This window comes from Xyrauchen texanus, chromosome 37 (assembly GCF_025860055.1).
Source record: "Xyrauchen texanus isolate HMW12.3.18 chromosome 37, RBS_HiC_50CHRs, whole genome shotgun sequence".
Classification (NCBI taxonomy): Eukaryota; Metazoa; Chordata; class Actinopteri; order Cypriniformes; family Catostomidae; genus Xyrauchen; species Xyrauchen texanus.
Window position 1 is genome coordinate 7,525,351 of NC_068312.1, and position 17,877 is coordinate 7,543,227.

The 17,877-nt window shown below is 37.5% G+C and overlaps 1 protein-coding gene across 4 annotated transcripts; it reads left to right on the plus strand.

Annotated features, from left to right (window-relative positions):
* Positions 1-377: 377 nt before the first annotated feature.
* On the plus strand, positions 378-17,059 carry LOC127630732 (protein RER1). Of its 4 annotated transcripts, none has more exons than XM_052108469.1 (8): positions 378-446; positions 6,461-6,546; positions 6,653-6,757; positions 9,648-9,747; positions 10,701-10,779; positions 11,675-11,810; positions 15,040-15,168; positions 16,591-17,059. In XM_052108469.1, the coding sequence occupies exons 2-7, from the start codon at positions 6,466-6,468 to the stop codon at positions 15,127-15,129; spliced, it is 591 nt and encodes a 196-aa protein (XP_051964429.1). In that variant the 5' UTR covers positions 378-446; positions 6,461-6,465; the 3' UTR covers positions 15,130-15,168; positions 16,591-17,059. The 4 variants fall into 4 exon arrangements, with proteins under 4 accessions (XP_051964429.1, XP_051964432.1, XP_051964431.1 ...); XM_052108472.1 differs by having other exon boundaries at positions 15,040-15,094; XM_052108471.1 differs by lacking the exon at positions 378-446 and adding an exon at positions 870-929.
* Positions 17,060-17,877: the final 818 nt, after the last annotated feature.

Genomic DNA, 17,877 nt, shown 5'->3' on the forward strand with positions numbered 1-17,877 from the left:
AGCAGTCGTTGTGATATCGAAGTTGTCGTAGAAGCCCATGCTCCTGTCTCGCACGAACTTCGTGTTGTATGTGAACGCCTCCAGTGGTCAAACTCGCGCGAGCAAAGCTAGGTGAAAATTGTATTAGAAGGCACTCCCCCATATGAGTAGCTACAATGTCTCGTTCCTTTCGTCTCAGGGAACCAAGGTTATGTATGTAACGAGCCATTTTCCTTTTCCTATGCAGAAACAAGCACATCACTGAAAAAGTCATTTAAGTTACATTTATGAACCTGAATTATTTGGCATAGGCAGGCTTATCACATATAAAACGTAATATAGACAATTTTTCGATCGGTTGGATGTTGTCTGCGCTCTGCTGATCAGGTCTGTCTATGGTTACAGCCAGTACTGACGTGTTCACAGAGCGGCAGCGCGGAGAGGCAGTGACACAGCGGCACAACCGGGTAAGAGAAACACATTTCCTGTCACCTCACATCTCATGACCTCTGAACTACTCGCCTTGATTATGAATGCTTGTCCTTCTTGCTTTATTTTCCTTTACTGCCACGACGATTATAAACTTACACTTACACTATGTATTAGGCAGTGCTAAAGTTTACTCCTTGCTCAAACGCCAGCGTTCGGATTTCCCCGGAAGTGAGTTGTCCAGTTTTTTTGCGTGTCTGTTGGTCTTTGTAGTTCTGTTTTAGGTCTCGCAGGAATGCTTAGATACACACAATCACTAATAAAAACTGCAACCCGTAAATTTCCGACTGGGACGATGTTAGTTTTGTAGTTTGGGAATTGTAGTTCAATGACTAGTCGTTTGTCTTAAGTGGTCATTCAAAAGTTCAGTGTTGTGAAACTACATTAAGCAGAATGCATTGCACCTTTAAGGAAACTCTTGGACACTGCTAACAAACCGAAGTGAAATAGCAAATTAGCTGGTAAGGTCTGACCATTCGCCTACTAGTTACGCTTTTTGTTACGTGGTCAGTAAAATTACGGAAATAAATGTTGAGGATTTAATCGCAGGTGTTTGTTGAGGTGCTTCATCTACGAGAATATCTAGAGTTAGATAAATCTACCGGAACTGAAGAATGTCCTCAGCCTGTGTTCATTTGCATGCACTGTCCTATTTGATTTAGACGTCAGGGAATCCAAAATTCTGATCTCGGTGAGCAGTCGCAGAATCTTCTCTGAGAACGCTGCAGGTAATTGGCAAATAAATAAAATAATGTTTGTGCATCCACAGCGGGTGAATCATTAGAATATAGTGTCAGGCGACGGCTGTGTTTAAAATATTAGGGAATGATGTGACTGAGGAGCTACTTCGAGTCAAACCGTCTCTTCTGTTATTTTGAACGGAGGTTTGATACAGATGATTTTCAGTTAGGATGGTCATTATCTGTCTCTGGTAACCCCTTGTCCATTGACGCTGTTCTTTTTCGGACTTTGCCTCAGATTGTTTCTGTTGATTATCACACCGAGGGAAGAAATCAATTCCTGGAAACCTGCTTGTGAAGGAAATCGTAAATATTCATTCACTGACATAATTTTGTCAAGAAACGTTTTAAACGTTCAACTACCTTTTAAATGAAAGGCAATACCATTAATCCTATGCACTAAAACTTAATTTCAGATAATATGATAAACGCATAACTAGGACAATTCTTGATTGCCACTCTGATTGTCACTGATTTGTAATGCCATTCACTGTCAGTAACTGCCAATTTGCTGACTAAAAAAATAATTCCAAAGTTAGTGGGTTTCTATCATCATTTGGAATAGTGGATTATGATCATGATTATTACACTATTTACCCTTTTCTCCCCAATTTGGAATGCCCAACTGTCCTCGTGGTGATGTAGTGACTCGCTTCAATCTGAGTGGCGGAGGTCGAATCTCATTTGCCTCCGTCTGAGACCGTCAATCCGTGCATTTTATCACATAACTTTTTGAGCGTGTTACCGCAGAGAACTAGTGTGTGTGGAGGCTCACGCTATTCTCTGCAGCATCCACTCACAACATGCCCCACCGAGAGCGAACCACATTATAGCGACCATGAGGAGGTTACCCCATGTGACTCTACCCTCCCTAGCAACTGGGTATATTTGGTTGCTTAGGAGACCTGGCTGGAGTCACTCCGAACTCGTGAATCCAGGTGTGGTAGTCAGCATCTTTACTCGCTGAGTTACCGATGCCCCATATTATACTAATTCAAGTCAGAATGCAAGAATAACCACAATCCTATATGGATTAAAGTTTATCCAGCAGGATCATTTTTGATCTCATTTGTATATCATCCCATTAGGATCCGTTATTGTTAGTTTCAAATTATGATCCAATTGTGATCCAATAGGAAAACATGATTTTCACTATTCAAAACGTTGTCTCTATATTGTCCACTCTAAATGAATGCTCGCTTGAAAAACAACATTTGTGTACTTGTGTACAACATTTTTTATTATTAGGGCCCAAGCACAAAGTGCGTAGGACCCTATTGTTTTCGTTAGGATTATTATTATTATTATTATTATTTTTTTTACGACTATTGGGGCACTTTTGGGGCTCTTAACGTGCTCAAAAACTCTTGAAACTTTGCACACGGGTCAGAACCCGCGGCTGTCAGGGCCGGGCTGAAGCTGGTACCGGGCGTGGCAGGGGTTCGACAGCTCCCTGGAACAGGGTCCAAAACTTGGTCTATAACTCAAACACGCTTGCATGTAATAATATGAAACTCGATGCACGTATAGATCTCATCGTTTCATATATCCTTCATACTTTTACTTTTTACCCCAGGCCAACAGGAAACCGTCTATTTAGGGTTGTTTGAAAAACGCACGCAATGGAATTTGGAATACTCCTCCCAGAGAATTCCACCAATCGCCACCAAACTCGGTCAGCATGATGTCAAGACATTGAGCATGAAAAATTGCCGGCAGATTTTTGATATCTCTAACGGTTTGGCCGTGGCGAGGAAACGAAATGATGGCGCTAAAAGAGAAACAGGAAGTGTGTTATAACTTCTGCATACATTAATTGATCTCCATGAAACCGCAGCAGCGTGATCGCTGGAAGAAGCCGATCGCATGGATGTGACTATTGTCAGTCAAAGTTATAGCGCCACCAACTGGCAGAAGGAAGTGTGTCACTTTCAAAATGCTTTGAAATCACCCACTTATTTTTACCCGATTTACTTAAAACTTTAGGTGTATAATGTAAACACATGGCAGATGTAGACATGTGAAAGGATTATTGATATCTTCGATACTGTCGCCGCGGCAACGCTTCAAACTCGAATATTCTTTTTGATGCTTTTGAGACTCTTAGCATACTTGAAATTGCATGAAACTCGACAGACACATCACATTTATTAGCCAGTACACATGTGCAAAGTTTCAGAAACGGGCGTGGTGCAGGGGCTCAGTAGCGCCACCTTTTGACAAAAGTGGGGGTAGCTTTACACTTTGACCCACAGTCACAAAACTCAGGAATTATATTGTTCTCATCGAGCCGGACAACTTTCTAATTTACAGTCATTAGCTCAGACCAACAGAAAGTCAGATATTGTGGTTTGAATGTGGATGTTTTGGAGAATTTTCTCTCCTCTCTCACTGACCCTACGTCTCTCTGTGTCTGGGGGAGGGTGCTGATTTTGCTGAGGAGTGAAAATGCTTTTATTTTTGTTTTTCAAGGTTTTGGGGCCCTTAACGTGCTCGAAAACTCTTGAAACTTTGCACACGGGTCGGAACCCGCGGCCATCAGGGTCGGACCGAAGATGGTACCTGAGCGTGGCAGGGGGCTCGACAGCGCCCCTGGAATGGGATTCGAACACTTGTCCATATATCAAACATGCTTGCATGTAATGATATGAAACTCGGTACACTTGTAGGTCTCGTCGGGCCGAACAACTTTCGTGCTCTAAGTTTTACGCCAGCCCAACAGGAAGTCGGCTATTATGGGTTGTTTGGAAACACGTGCTCTGGAATTATATATATTCCTCCTAGAGAATGAATCCAATCGCCACCAAACTCGGTCGGCATGAAGTCAAGACATTGAGGATGCTACATTCCGGACGGATTTTTGATATCTCGAACGGTTTGGCCGTGGCGAGGCAATTGATTTATGACTACAAATGGACACATGAAGTGTGTTATAACTTAGTTCGTTCTATCTACAGTTACAAAACTCGGCGTGTATATTGTTCTCGTCGAGCCGAACAACTTTCTAATTTACAGTCATTAGCTCCGACCAACAGAAAGTCAGATATTGTGGTTTGAATGTGGATTTCTTAAAATTTTTCTCTTTCTGAGTGACCCCTCCTCCTCCCTTTCTGTGTTTTTTCTCTCAGTGTCTCTCTGTCTGACAGACAGAATGGGCCTGCCAAATTTTTTTTTGTGTGTGTGTGTGTGTGTGGGGAGGGAGGGGGGGGGTTCTCTGTTGGGTTTAGATTTGCTTTTTGATTGTTTGATTGTTTTTCAAGGTTTCTGGGACTTTTGGGGCCCTTAACATGCTCGAAAACTCTTGAAACTTTGCACACAGGTCAGAACCCACGGCCATCAGGGCCGGGCTGAATCTGGTACCCGGGCGTGGCAGGGGGCTCGACAGCGACACCTGGAATGGGATTCAAACACTTGTCCATATATCAAACATGCTTGCATGTAATAATATGAAACTCGGAACACTTCTAGATCTCATCGGGCCGAACAACTTTCTAATTTACAGTCATTAGCTCAGACCAACAGAAAGTCAGATATTTTGGTTTGAATGTGGAACACATTTCAAATTAACTTTGAAGCTCCAAAAAGCACATCAAAAGTAACATAAAAGAAGGGAGTGTGTTATAACTTCTGCATACATTAACTGATCTCGATGAAACTTCAGCAGTGTGTTTATGGGAAGAGGCCGGTCGCATGGATGTGACTACTGTGAGTCAAAGTTATAGCGCCACCAACTGGCAGAAGGAAGTGTGTCACTTTCAAAATGCTTTGAAATCACCCTCTTATGTCTCAAGTGAACAAACAGACCAACAGAAAATCAGATATTTTGGTTTGAATGTGGAACACATTGCAAATGAACTTTGAAGCTCCAAAAGCACATAAAGGCAGCATAAAAGCAAGGAAGTGTGTTATAACTTCTGCATACATTAACTGATCTCGATGAAACTTCAGCAGTGTGTGGCATCATGGATGTGACTATTGTGAGACAAAGTTATAGCGCCACCAACTGGCAGAAGGGAGTGTGTCACTTTCAAAATGCTTTTAAATCACCCTCTTATGTCTCAAGTGAACAAACAGACCAACAGAAAGTCAGATATTTTGGTTTGAATGTGGAACACATTGCAAATGAACTTTGAAGCTCCAAAAAGCACATAAAGGCAGCATAAAAGCAAGGAAGTGTGTTATAACTTCTGCATACATTAACTGATCTCGATGAAACTTCAGCAGTGCGTAAATTAAAATTACATTAATAAACCTGAACAGAGACCTCCGGATAAATACTGGCCTTCTGGATTAACACGCTTAAGTGCTGCAAAAGATATTGACCTATGACATCAAAAATTATTCTACATTTGAATTACCTCATAGATGTGACTATTGTGGTTCACGGTCCTAGGCACTGTCCCTGTCTCAAATGGCACACTTCATATGAATTTTCAGTCTTGTGTACTTATTTCGTGTGTCCATTAACTCCATGAGACCGTAGGGTGTCTCATTTTTCATTTTAGGTATCGGAAGGGTGCTCACGATACTTTGTGGTTGATATGTGCCCTCCATGCGAACTTTTGCAGAGCCCACGCTGATGCGAGCTCTACAGCACACGTCTTCTCGATGGTCAAAGCGAGGTTACGTTATTGCCCATCGTGCACAGCGACCCTAAAGGCACGGGGGTGGCGGTGCCACCGGCTTGGGCCCGCCATCGCTGCTCGCAGCTATATTTATTATTATTATTATTATTATTATTATTATTGAAAAGGACATGTGTGCATCATTTAGCTGTGCAACTAATTTACAAGATACAGACACAATAATATATAGATTTTAGTAGAAGAAACCACTTAAAAAAAACACATGAAACCACATATTCTAGCTTCTTTTTAGGGTTTATGCGTTTCAATTTTATAACAAAATTTCATAAAAATGAATTGTAAAATGTTTAACAAAATTGTATTAAATTAAACCTTTTTATTACTACTCAGTTATATTTTGTAATTTAAAACAATTATTTAAATGCGTATATCTTACTATAATTAAATGTATGCTATTTTGACTTGGACAGCAAGCTCAGCCAGTAAACATTTATGTACCACTGTTAGTTTGAATTTTTTGTAAAAAAAAAAATTTTAAACTGTTTTTTGTATAATTATTTATATAGTGATTTTACAACTTTTCATGTCTTGTTTCTTCATATGGTGCATGAAAAAGCATTCCTATCACCTTGTCTCAAAACTCCTCATGTTACTACAAATTCACAGACAGAATGTCAGAAGGAGACAGTGCTGGTGAATCCATCCATGGGAAACCATCAGCGATCGGAAGCTTCTTTAAACGGCTTGGGCAGGTGAGGCTTTGACAATGTATCCCATCTGACTATCAAATGCAAGTGTTATCAGGTGTAAGTGAGATTTTAGCTAAATTCCACTAAACCACCTGTGTTTCTAATGCAGGTTTATCAGTCATGGTTGGACAAGTCAACACCATTCTCAGCAGTGCGATGGGCGATCACTCTTCTTCTAACGGCCATATATATGATCAGAGTATATATACTACAGGTAACAACACCTAATATTTGCTACCATACTTTTAAAATAACATTACATTATCTTGTTCTAGCATCTGTTTTTAATGTTTGCAAAATGTATCCCATGGTTTTCTGGTCATGTAATTGTGTTTTCTAGCCCTGAATAAGTCATGGAAATTAATAGAATCTGAAAAGTCAGTGTAATGTATCATGCAAATATGGGTCAGGAGCTTCTATTAATGTTCACATCAACCATCAGAATGGGATAAAATTTGATCTCAGTTATTTGGACTGTGGCATGATTGTTGGTGCCAGATGGGCTGGTTTAAAGATTTCTGTAACTGCTGATCTCCTGGGATTTTCATGCACAACAGTGTATAGAGAATGGGGCGAAAAACAAAAAACATCCAGTGAGCGGCAGTTCTGTGGATTATTTATTTATTTATATATATATATATATATATACTCACACACACACACACACACACACACACACACACACACATAATAATTTTTCAGAAGGAAATTGGTACTTTCACCAAAGTGGCATTCAACTGATCACAAAGTATAGTTAAGACATTACAGATGTAAAAAAAAAAAAAAAGCATTATTTGAAAAAAGTCATTTTTGATCAAATCTATACAGACCTTATTTCTAGCAGCCATCACTCCAACACCTTATCCTTGAGTAATAATAAATTGCTTATCTGGTACTAGAAAATCACTTGCCATTACATCAAACACAGTTCAAAGCTATTTGGTTCATTAAATGAAGCTTAACATTGTCTTTGTGTTTATGAGTTGCCAAGGTATGCAATAGACTGGCATGTCTTAAGGTCAATATTAGGGCAAAAAAGAAACCCATCAGTCAATCATTGTTTTGAAGAATGAAGGCTACACAATGCTTGAAATTGCCGAAAAACTGAAGATTTTATACAAAGGTAAACACTACAGTCTTCAAAGACAAAGGACAACTGGCTCTAACAAGAACAGAAAGAGATGTGGAAGGACAGATGTACAACTAAACAAGAGGATACGTACATCAGAGACTCTAGTTTGAGGAATAGACGCAGGGCTGGACTGGTAATCTGGCATACCGGGCATTTTACCGGTGGGCCGACACACTTTCGGGCCGATCAGGGGTGGACTGGCCATCGGGAGAACTGAGCGGGCCAGTGGGTCAGCCGCGAAACGGGTCGCATGGGCCGCGATAATCTAAAATGAGCCGCCGCGTTATGCATAACGGAACACAAAACGGCACCGCGATATGCAGAAAAGGACAGTGAATCAAGACTGGGCTGATTTCTCTTCCCTGTCCAGCCCTGAATAGACACCTCACATGCCCTCAGCTGACAGCTTTCTTGAATTCTAAATTTTTCAAAGAATCAGTCGAAACTTTTCATTAATGAATCTATTTAAATGTAAATTATTTTCAATAATTATCAAGGAATCAAAGACAACTGTAATCGTCATGGAAAAGTAGGGCTGGGTGATAAAACGATATATATCACGTTAAAGAAAATCCACAATAAGCTTTTGAGGAATTTTCTATATTTACTGCGTGTCTCTAACACAAGCAGTTCGGCTTTCTCAGGCTGCGTTTCCACTAGGGCTCAAAGGTGCTCATAGCGCTAGGAGAGAGCTTGCTCCACAGCACTGTCCTACGATCCACCTTGCAAGCATGACGCTCTGCTTTCATAGGAATTAATTGAAAACGCTCTCAGCTTCGCTCACAACGCACCAGTGGTAACATAGGGTCAGACTGGATGAACTTGTTAATGCTAGCTGCCTTGTTAACAATTAGGCTACATCAGACACCGGATTGAATCCATCCGCACTGCAAGACTTCATGACAACGGTTGCGCTCTCTCATCGTCTCTAGTGAAGAGTGTGACAGAAGAACAGTTATGTGGACAACAGCTCTGATCTTTCTGCGCTGTAATCTTGAATATTGTTCTCTAGCACCAAACATGCATAATTCTGCCCTTTCCCTCTCCGCACGCGTTGCCTCTTTTCCCTGCATGTGTGTAGACATAAAGCGCCGCACGAGTTAACGTGGTTTCAAAGCACCTTTTAGACCAAAATGTTTTTCCCTTCTAAATGTATATTTATTAATCAGCATGTTACGAGCCTTTAATAATAAACAAATCGATTTCTGTTCAAATTTTGTGAAAATTAATTGGATGTCTGGATTGGATAAGGAAAGACTAAAATTGCTATTTGGTAGACCAGTCTCTCACTTGAATGAAAATATACAAATGTTTTGTAAATAAAAAAAAATAAAATGTTTTCTAAATTTTCCCTCTGGACACCCCTGAACCCACATTCAGTATCCTTCCACAGTCACAAGGGCTTCTATGCCCCATTTTTGGGTATCTGAATCTAAAGAAATGTAAAAAATATTTCATTTTAATGTAAAAATATTCCAACAAATACTGGACATCTGTCACTATGCTTCAGAACAAACACATGATCTTTTAACATTCATTTTCAATTGATAAACGGTAAAAAATTTTAAAATTGGTAAAAGATCCCGCAGAACCCACTTCATTGGCCATCTCTGGACCCCCTGTGCAGTTTTGTAGAGACTATTTTGATTGTTTAGAATAAATTTTTTCTTATTTTTTTCCATCAACTTTGAAATAAAAAAAAAGAAAGTGCAATGTGTACATGTATATAGTGATAAATATCGATATCGAACAATATGAAAAAGATTATCGTGATGTCAATTTTGGCCATATCGCCCAGCCCTATGGAAAAGTCATGGACGTTCTTTCAATCAATAGTCTGTGAATCCTGAAATACAGATGTAGTATATAAAGGTTATCTTAAGTTACTAAGTAACCATAAACAGATGCATTTTTCATTATGAAACATCAGTGAAGTGTAAAGAATGATTTGTTGTATTTGTGTTTTTTTTAGGGGTGGTACATAATCACATATGCTCTTGGGATCTACCACCTTAATCTCTTCATTGCTTTCCTCTCACCAAAAGTGGATCCCTCATTGCTTGATGATCCAGGTAGGAGCAGCGTGGCTTCATAGGGAACATTTTGAAAATAAAAGCCAGGCATTCATCAATAAACATTAAAATGCAAATGTTTTGAAAGTATAGCCACAAGACTTAACATGACTTGCTAACCTTGTCTGTACAAAGGTATATCCTATTTTTCAACTTCTGTCATGACCATGTAAAGCCGGTTTACATGGTAACTTTCACATGATTCATTCACGAACACACGGAAGGGTTGTAATGCAACGATTATCAAAACACTCTTTACGTAACACAAACTCCACCCATCCACTGATACGATATCTGTTTTTCCAGTTCTAAAGGTGTCCGTAGAGCCCAGAACATTCTTTTAAAGGGGTCATGACATGAGGAATCAAATGTTCCTTGATCTCTTGACAAATAAGAGGTCATTTAACTATAGAAACATTCTGCAAGTTTCAGAACTCAAAACTTCCTCCTCACGGCAAAAAGAGTATTTGTTGAAACCAAGCTGCCAAAACAACTAGTTTTCTACTTCCTCCACATTGTGATGTCACACTGTGGTAAAAATTTGCATCTGACCACCTTTACAACAACACATCAATGCCTACTTTACATTATCACTTATGTAGCCCTGCACAGTAGTGGTGAGCATTTAGATGACAAAGAAGAGAGCAGGTCAGTCAAGAGCAGAGAGCCAATCAGAACAGTGGGCATTTACTGTCAAGTCTTAAAGGAGAAGCACCAAGCTTTTCTGATAGATGGTCAGAATGAGGGTGGAAAATATTTTACAAATATATAACTAATACTAATATTATAAGTGAACATCAAGGAACATATTAAAATAAAAAGACCTGTCATGACCCCTTTAATATACCTGTTCCTAATCAACTGAATTGCTAACATATCCATTACCTCTGCTGAATAATGTCACTGATAATGGCATCAATATTTCATATGTAATTACTATGTTCCTGCACTAGATGAGGGTCCAGCACTACCCACAAAACAGAATGAGGAGTTCCGGCCGTTCATCAGGAGGTTGCCAGAATTTAAATTCTGGTGAGTGGTTGTATAATCATTTAAACAGAGGTCAACTGAGGTTCTTGGATGTACTAAAACCAGAAAAAAAACAACAATAACAAATGGTTTAACACTTTGATTATAGATGTTTGTGAGGTTGTACAGTAGGTCTGCACGATAAACTTGAAATCAAAATTGCGAGATGGCTAGTGCAATTATTAAACTGTAGAAGACTGCGATTTTAATTGGGTAAATAAATAATCTGCTTATATTGTGCTCTTCACAGTTAATGAGCAGAACTCTGTTTGTATACATACTGAAGAGCATGCACGGGGCTCATGTTTTCAAACTTAGTTTGTAGTGCGTATCGCACCGTGCAATTAGATGAGAACGCAATGTAGGTTGGGATCACTCTGCGTAATTTAAAACATTCCAGTTGACAGAGGTTTAGCATCGTACCAGATTTCTAATGAGAAGTGTGTTTTAACACACAGAAACTTAAAGATCTTCCTCCTTTTGCCAAAAATAAAAACTCCAGGGTTTACCATCTTGCATTGTAACATGAAATGAAAACGAAAACATACTATTGTAATATTACTATTGTAATGTTGAAAAATATTCAATATAATTGTAATAATAATAATAATAGTTATTATTGTTGTTATTATATAAAATATAATTGATTTATTGTATTAAATGATAATATTATTATTTTACTGAACTCCGCTAACTGGAATATTATGTAAATATAATATTAATAATTGTAATTATAAATTGTCAGTGAACTCTCTTAAAATCAATATATATGGTGAATTATGAGGAAACTGTTGACATGTTCCAGTGTTTGTTTACTTGATGTCTAGATTAAATATATGTATCTAAATCCCTTTCAATTGTTATTTTATTATAATTTCCATGTGTTTTTTTTTTTCAGGCATTCAGCGACAAAAGGCATCGTCATCGCTATGATTTGCACATTCTTTGAAGCCTTTAATGTGCCAGTGTTCTGGCCCATCCTCGTAATGTATTTCATCATGCTTTTCTGCATCACCATGAAACGGCAGATCAAGGTTTGACATTTAAATCCTTCTCTTTTTAGATTTATTTCAAGACTCAATAATAGCTGCCGAAATGAACACGTTAACCCATGCGATTTCATTTCAAACATTCAATGCGTTAATTTTTCTTAATCACAAATAACGCATTTACCGATTTCATATTTCTTTCAGTTCTGTGTGAACTCTAAACACTTGTTAGAATAGGGCAGAACCTTTGCGACATATTGGGTCATTACACTGACACACGCACAGAGCAATTCCATGCCAATGATCAAGTGATGGAGAAAGGAGCTCTTGACTGTATTTTTTGTACAAAACAAATCCAAATGGGACCTGTGAAAAGCTGCATTCACATCATGACTCGCTGGAGTGAAGCATCAGCATTTCTCCGGTGCTGTGCTGCGCTTCCTTTTTACTGGAGAAGAATGGATAATTTACATGCCAGCGTTAAAAGCAAAACAAGAGGTTTTCCTCAAGCGCTTTTCATGTGGTGTTCAAAACAACGTGAATCGTATGAATACGACTTCATGATTGTTTTAATTAAGTGGATAATTACAATTAATATTGTGGAGAATGGATAATAATGGATAATGTACAGGTTGTTATTGCAAAATAAACCCTGACAAAGTAATCAGGTGATCAGTCTTGTATCACCCTGACGGGGTTTATTTTGTGATAACCGTCTGACCGTACATTATCCCACTTATTGCACAGCTGGTAAACAAATAAATAAATAAATGGACATATAATATTGATTTGAGTTTAAATTAATTTATTGGCTTACTTGTAGAGATCAAACAGTGATCCGAGAAGCAGGAAAGTTTACTTGAAATACCCAGATTAGCAGTCTGATATGTGGATGTGCGGTTGTTACTCAGATATATCAGACTGCTAGATGGAGCCATTGACCAATCAGAATGGAGCCATTAGGTAATGTACGCTTGCTCTTGAGTCACTTAAATAATCATACATAAATATTTTTGGCATACATATGATGTTCTGTGCTGAAAAAGATATTGCCAAATTAATTACCCTCCTAAATAACACAAAATGTGTGTCGTTTTAAATACTTAACGACGCATATAGGCAATATAACCAACTCTTACCAGGTGCTTTTTAATTTGCTGACAAATTAGAAGTATTTCCATAACTTATGAAATATGATTATTTACTGGACACATATGGTCAACTCATCGTGCCAATTGGAAAGTTTGCGAGTATAATACAAAACATATTATTTTACTCTCATAACAAATAAATATCAAGTTAAGAAAAGCCCAGAAAAAAAAAAGCTTTGAGTTTATAAGCTGTAAACAGATATTTTGTTTGTCGCATTAATTAGCATTAATATACACTGATCAGCCACAACATTAAAACCACCTGCCTAATATTGTGTAGGTCCCCCTCGTGCCGCCAAAACAGCACCAACCCGCATCTCAGAATAGCATTCTGATATTATATTCTTTTCACCACAATTGTACAGAGCTGTTATCTGAGTTACCGTAGATTTGTCAGTTTGAACCAGTCTGGCCATTTTCTGCTGACTTGACATCACTCACTGGATGTTTTTTTTTTTGGCACCATTCTGAGTAAATTCTAGAGACTGTTGTGTGTGAAAATCTCAGGAGATCAGCAGTTACAAAAAAAAAAAATTTTATATAATATACATACATACATACATACATACATACATACATACATACTGGCAGCCAAAAGTGTGGAATAATTTACAGAAATTGGTTCTTTAATTCACCAAAGTATAGTCGGGACATTACTGGTGTAAAAACAGCACCATCACCATTTCAAAAAAGTTAATTTTATCCTTGAGTATTAATGATAAATTGCTTATCTGGTACTAGAAAATCACTTGCTATTATATTAAACACAGTTAAAAGATATTTGGTTCATTAAAAGAAGCTTAACATTGTCTTTCTGTCTGTCTGTTTGTTTGAGTTGCCACAGTATATAATAGACTGGCATGTCTTAAGGTCAATATTAGGTAAAAATGGCAATAAAGAAACCTTTTTCTCTAGAAACTTGTCAGTCAATCATTGTTTTGAGGAATGAAGGCTATTCTATGCTTGATTTTGCCCAAAAAAAATTGAAGATTTCATTCATAGCTGTGTATTACAGTCTTCAAAGACAAAGAGAACTGGCTCTAACAAGGACAGTAAGAGATGTGGAAGTCCAGATGTACAACTAAACAAGAGGATAAGTACATCAGAGTCTGTAGTTTGAGAAATAGACCCCTCACATGTCCTCAGCTGACAGCTTCATTGAATTCTACCCGCTCAACACCAGTTTCATGTACAACAGTAAAGAGAAGACTCAGGGGTTCAGGCCTTATGGGAAGAATTGCAAAGAAAAAGCCACTTTTGAAACAGAAAAACAAAAAGAAAAGGTTAGAGTGGGCAAAGAAATGCAGACATTGTACAACAGATTATTGGAAAAGAGTGTTATGGATCTTAACCCCATTGAGATTGTGTGGGATCAGCTAGACTATAAGATGTGTGAGAAGTGCCCAACAAGACAGTCACATCTATGGCAAGTGCTACAGGAAGTGTGGGGTGAAATGTCACCTGAGTATCTGGACAAACTGACAGCTAGAATGCCAAGAATCTGCAAAGCTGTCAGTGCTGCACATGGAACATTTTTGTAATAGTAATTTTTCATGTTATTAATGTCCTGACTATACATTGTGATCAGTTGAATGCCACTTTGGTGAATAAACGTACCAATTAATTTCCATAAGAGAAAAATCTGTACATTATTCCAAACTTGTCTGCGTGCATTCAATTGTATTTTTAGCAGCATATTTGATGTCAGAGAGAAATATTCTTTTATTTTGAATACGTTTTCTTTACAAAAAAAGACAACAATTTATTGTTTTTTTTTAATTATTATTATTATTATTATTATTATTTGCAATAATAGCTGGAAATGAAATGGCTGTATTTTAACAATTTCTGCTATAAATTCGTCAACACTATTTAGCTGGAAAATTATGCCTTATGGTCATTTCTTTATCATTTTCCATCATTCTGTCCTCGGGCCTGCAGGCTATTCTTGTTGTTGAGTTCTGCATTCTATAACTGATGTAATCTGCTTTATTTCCAAATAAATTACAATGATGTAACAAATTAATTATTTGTTGTTCCACTGTTGGCATTTCTTTGAAGAATATGTAGATTTGCTCAGGCTGGAGGGCATTGTTTTGACATTGTTTGTGTTTCCTCTGCAGCACATGATCAAGTATAGATACCTGCCCTTCACACACGGGAAGAGGACTTACAGAGGCAAGGAAGAGACAGAGAAAACCTTTGCTAGTTAAAATTCCCCTTCCTGAAATTAAAGTTATTGATGAAGAATGGTGCGTAAAGGGGGGGGTGGAGGTTTTTTTCTTTTTTTTCCTTCTTGGGTGAGAAAAAAATACTTTTGATCTGCATCAGAAGTTTTACCCGCTCATGTAAGAGGATTATTGTTACCTTTGGTAAGCGTTTGAGTTTGGGCCTTGAAATGCAGTTCAGAGTTCATTGCACACGAGGGGCGATTCAGAAACAATTAACTTATGTGGCCAAATCATTATTTAGAGACGTAACTGTTTTCTGAACAGTAGTCCTCATTCTTCCACAAACCCAAGGGATTTTATGAGCTTATCCAAAGAAAATTGTAAAGGGTAAAATAAAGTTCTTTCTTCCTTTACTCACCCTTATGTTGTTCCAAACCCATATGAATTTTTCCTTCCATGGTACATAAATAGAGATGTTTTGAAGCATGTTCGCACTGCACATTTACATACATTGAAAGCTCCAAAAAAGACTATTAGCACCATAAAAGTTGTCGATATGATTCTTGCGCTGTATTCCAAGTCTTCTGAGGACATTAAATGGCATTGTATGAGGAACAGATAGAACTTTTGTGATTTAAAAAGTTACTCCCTGAAAATCTTCCCTTTTGCCATAGCTCTCAAATCTCTTTCCCATGTCTTCATATTCAAAACACAAATGAGCTTTTAGAGCTGTGGCCGAGGGTGAGATTTTCTGTCAATCAAATTCCTCACGCAAACCTGTCGTGTGGATTCAGAAGACTTGGAAATATAGTGCACAAGTCACATGAACTAATTTTATGGTACTTTTGGTCATTTTTGGAGCTCAACAGCATCTGTCCCTATACCCTTTTATTGTGTGGAGGAGCACCCAAAGAATTCTGCAAAAAAACTTTATTAACAAAAGAAAGTAATATAGGTGTGGAACAACATAAGGGTGAGTAAATGATGACAGAATTTTCATTTTTGTGTGGATTATCCCTTTAATTACTCTCTAATGGGTTATTCACAAACGAGTAATGGAAAATGTGTCATATGTTTAACTATAATTAATTTGAATATAGTAGTTTAAGCCACAAATATTTAATCATCATTTGACCACCATGCAAATTAATCTGTAATATATTTGGTGTCCTTTATACTAGATAACACAAAACTACCAGAAGTTTCACTAGAGATCCATCTTGCCACATCTTCATATGAATTTGCCTTTTTAACTGTAATTCAATGTGCTGTAGCATTGTTTGTATTTAATTTTTCTACATATTTGTCCACCTTATTCACATCCATTTGTGCTGTTTGTAAGCTTTAATAGGGAAACTTTTCTAAACCACCTGACTTGTACATCAGGTTTTTTTAAAAGCCAGCATGCATTCCATTAAAATAGTATGATACAACAATAATGGCTGTATGTTTTTACTGTTTAAGCATTTCCAATAAAAACTTTCTCTCTTTTTTCTTTTTCAGAGGAAACATAAAGTTGAGTGCTTTAACTATTACAAATGGATGGAGAGAGTTGAGGAGTTTTTTTGTTTTTTATTTTTCTGTTGCGGGGCCCTAACAACTAGTGTAGATTTTTAAATGGAGAGAACTTCAATCACTTCAAAAAGCAGTGGAGATGAGGATTAAAAACTATTTCATATAAAAGTGCAACTTTTTTTTTTTTTTTGGAAGGGGTTATATGTATGTATGTATAATTTTTATCCATGGTTCTGATGTTTGAGGTTTTTTTCAATGCCATTGTTCCTGTGTTAAATTAATCATCTTATTAAATAAAATCTGTGTAATTGAATCAATGGATTAATTCCTAAATAAAACATTGCATGTTTCTTGTGCTGCTGGTTAAGAGAAACTAAATGATTTAATATCGAAGTGTACATTTTTCACTACAAATGCTATTAAAAGGCCGTGTCCCTTCACTGCTCATGATTTTTTTGGTTTATAGGTTTTCATCAGCCTTACTACATTAATTACATAAGCGATTTTCTGTTGAAGTCACTATACTCTTAGACGGCATAGTTCTTTGAACCAATTTACTGTTGACCTAATAGCGAGACAATGACGTCACTATTAAAGTTAGGGGCCGGTTGCATAAACGAATATTAACTTGCAAACTAGTCTGTTGCAAAAAACAAGACACCGTTGCATTGTGGGAAAAGTAAGGAATTGAACAGTTAAAGGTAAATGGCTGACAGTGGGTAACAGTTTTTATTTTGCTGAAAATATTTGCCTCAAACTGTAATCAACAAAATTTGTGATTTTGATCCAAATAATGTTTTAATTAATTGTGATACCGAAGTCTCAACTCGAACCCCTTTTTGGCCTAATCTGTACGTTCTCAATAAAATAAACAATAATTGAATAAAAAGTCAATTCAAATTGGTTGTTCCCATTTTTAATTGACAAGAATAATGACTGCATACATGTCAAAGCATTTTTGAGGCAAAATTTCAAAACTTTACACTAAACATCCCATGCTCGTGCAAAGTAGTGGATTATAACCAGAGTCCAAACACAAGATACTCAACCAGAGATTCTTCTTTTACACTGAGATATCAATTTCCACGGCTTTACCAAAGGAGAGAGCATAACCAGAGCCAGTGTATGGCAAGCCGATTTAGCTTTTAATTCACATAGCGTTAAGACCCATGCACACATGCAGCGAGCTTGATCGTTTGTCGCTAGTCTCTGTACTATGAAGTCGCTCCTGGGCCTTCCTACTGCTGTCGCTTTAACGTTATTGGTGGACTGCAA

What these genes read in the sequence shown, in the direction of transcription:
- LOC127630732 (XM_052108469.1), top strand. Translation starts at nt 6,466, where the DNA reads ATGTCAGAAGGAGACAGTGCTGGTGAATCCATCCATGGGAAACCATCA. An exon ending in TCAGAGTATATATACTACAG is followed by an intron (nt 6,758 to 9,647) that starts GTAACAACACCT and finishes TGTTTTTTTTAG; the next exon opens with GGGTGGTACATAATCACATA. An exon ending in TTGCCAGAATTTAAATTCTG is followed by an intron (nt 10,780 to 11,674) that starts GTGAGTGGTTGT and finishes TTTTTTTTTCAG; the next exon opens with GCATTCAGCGACAAAAGGCA.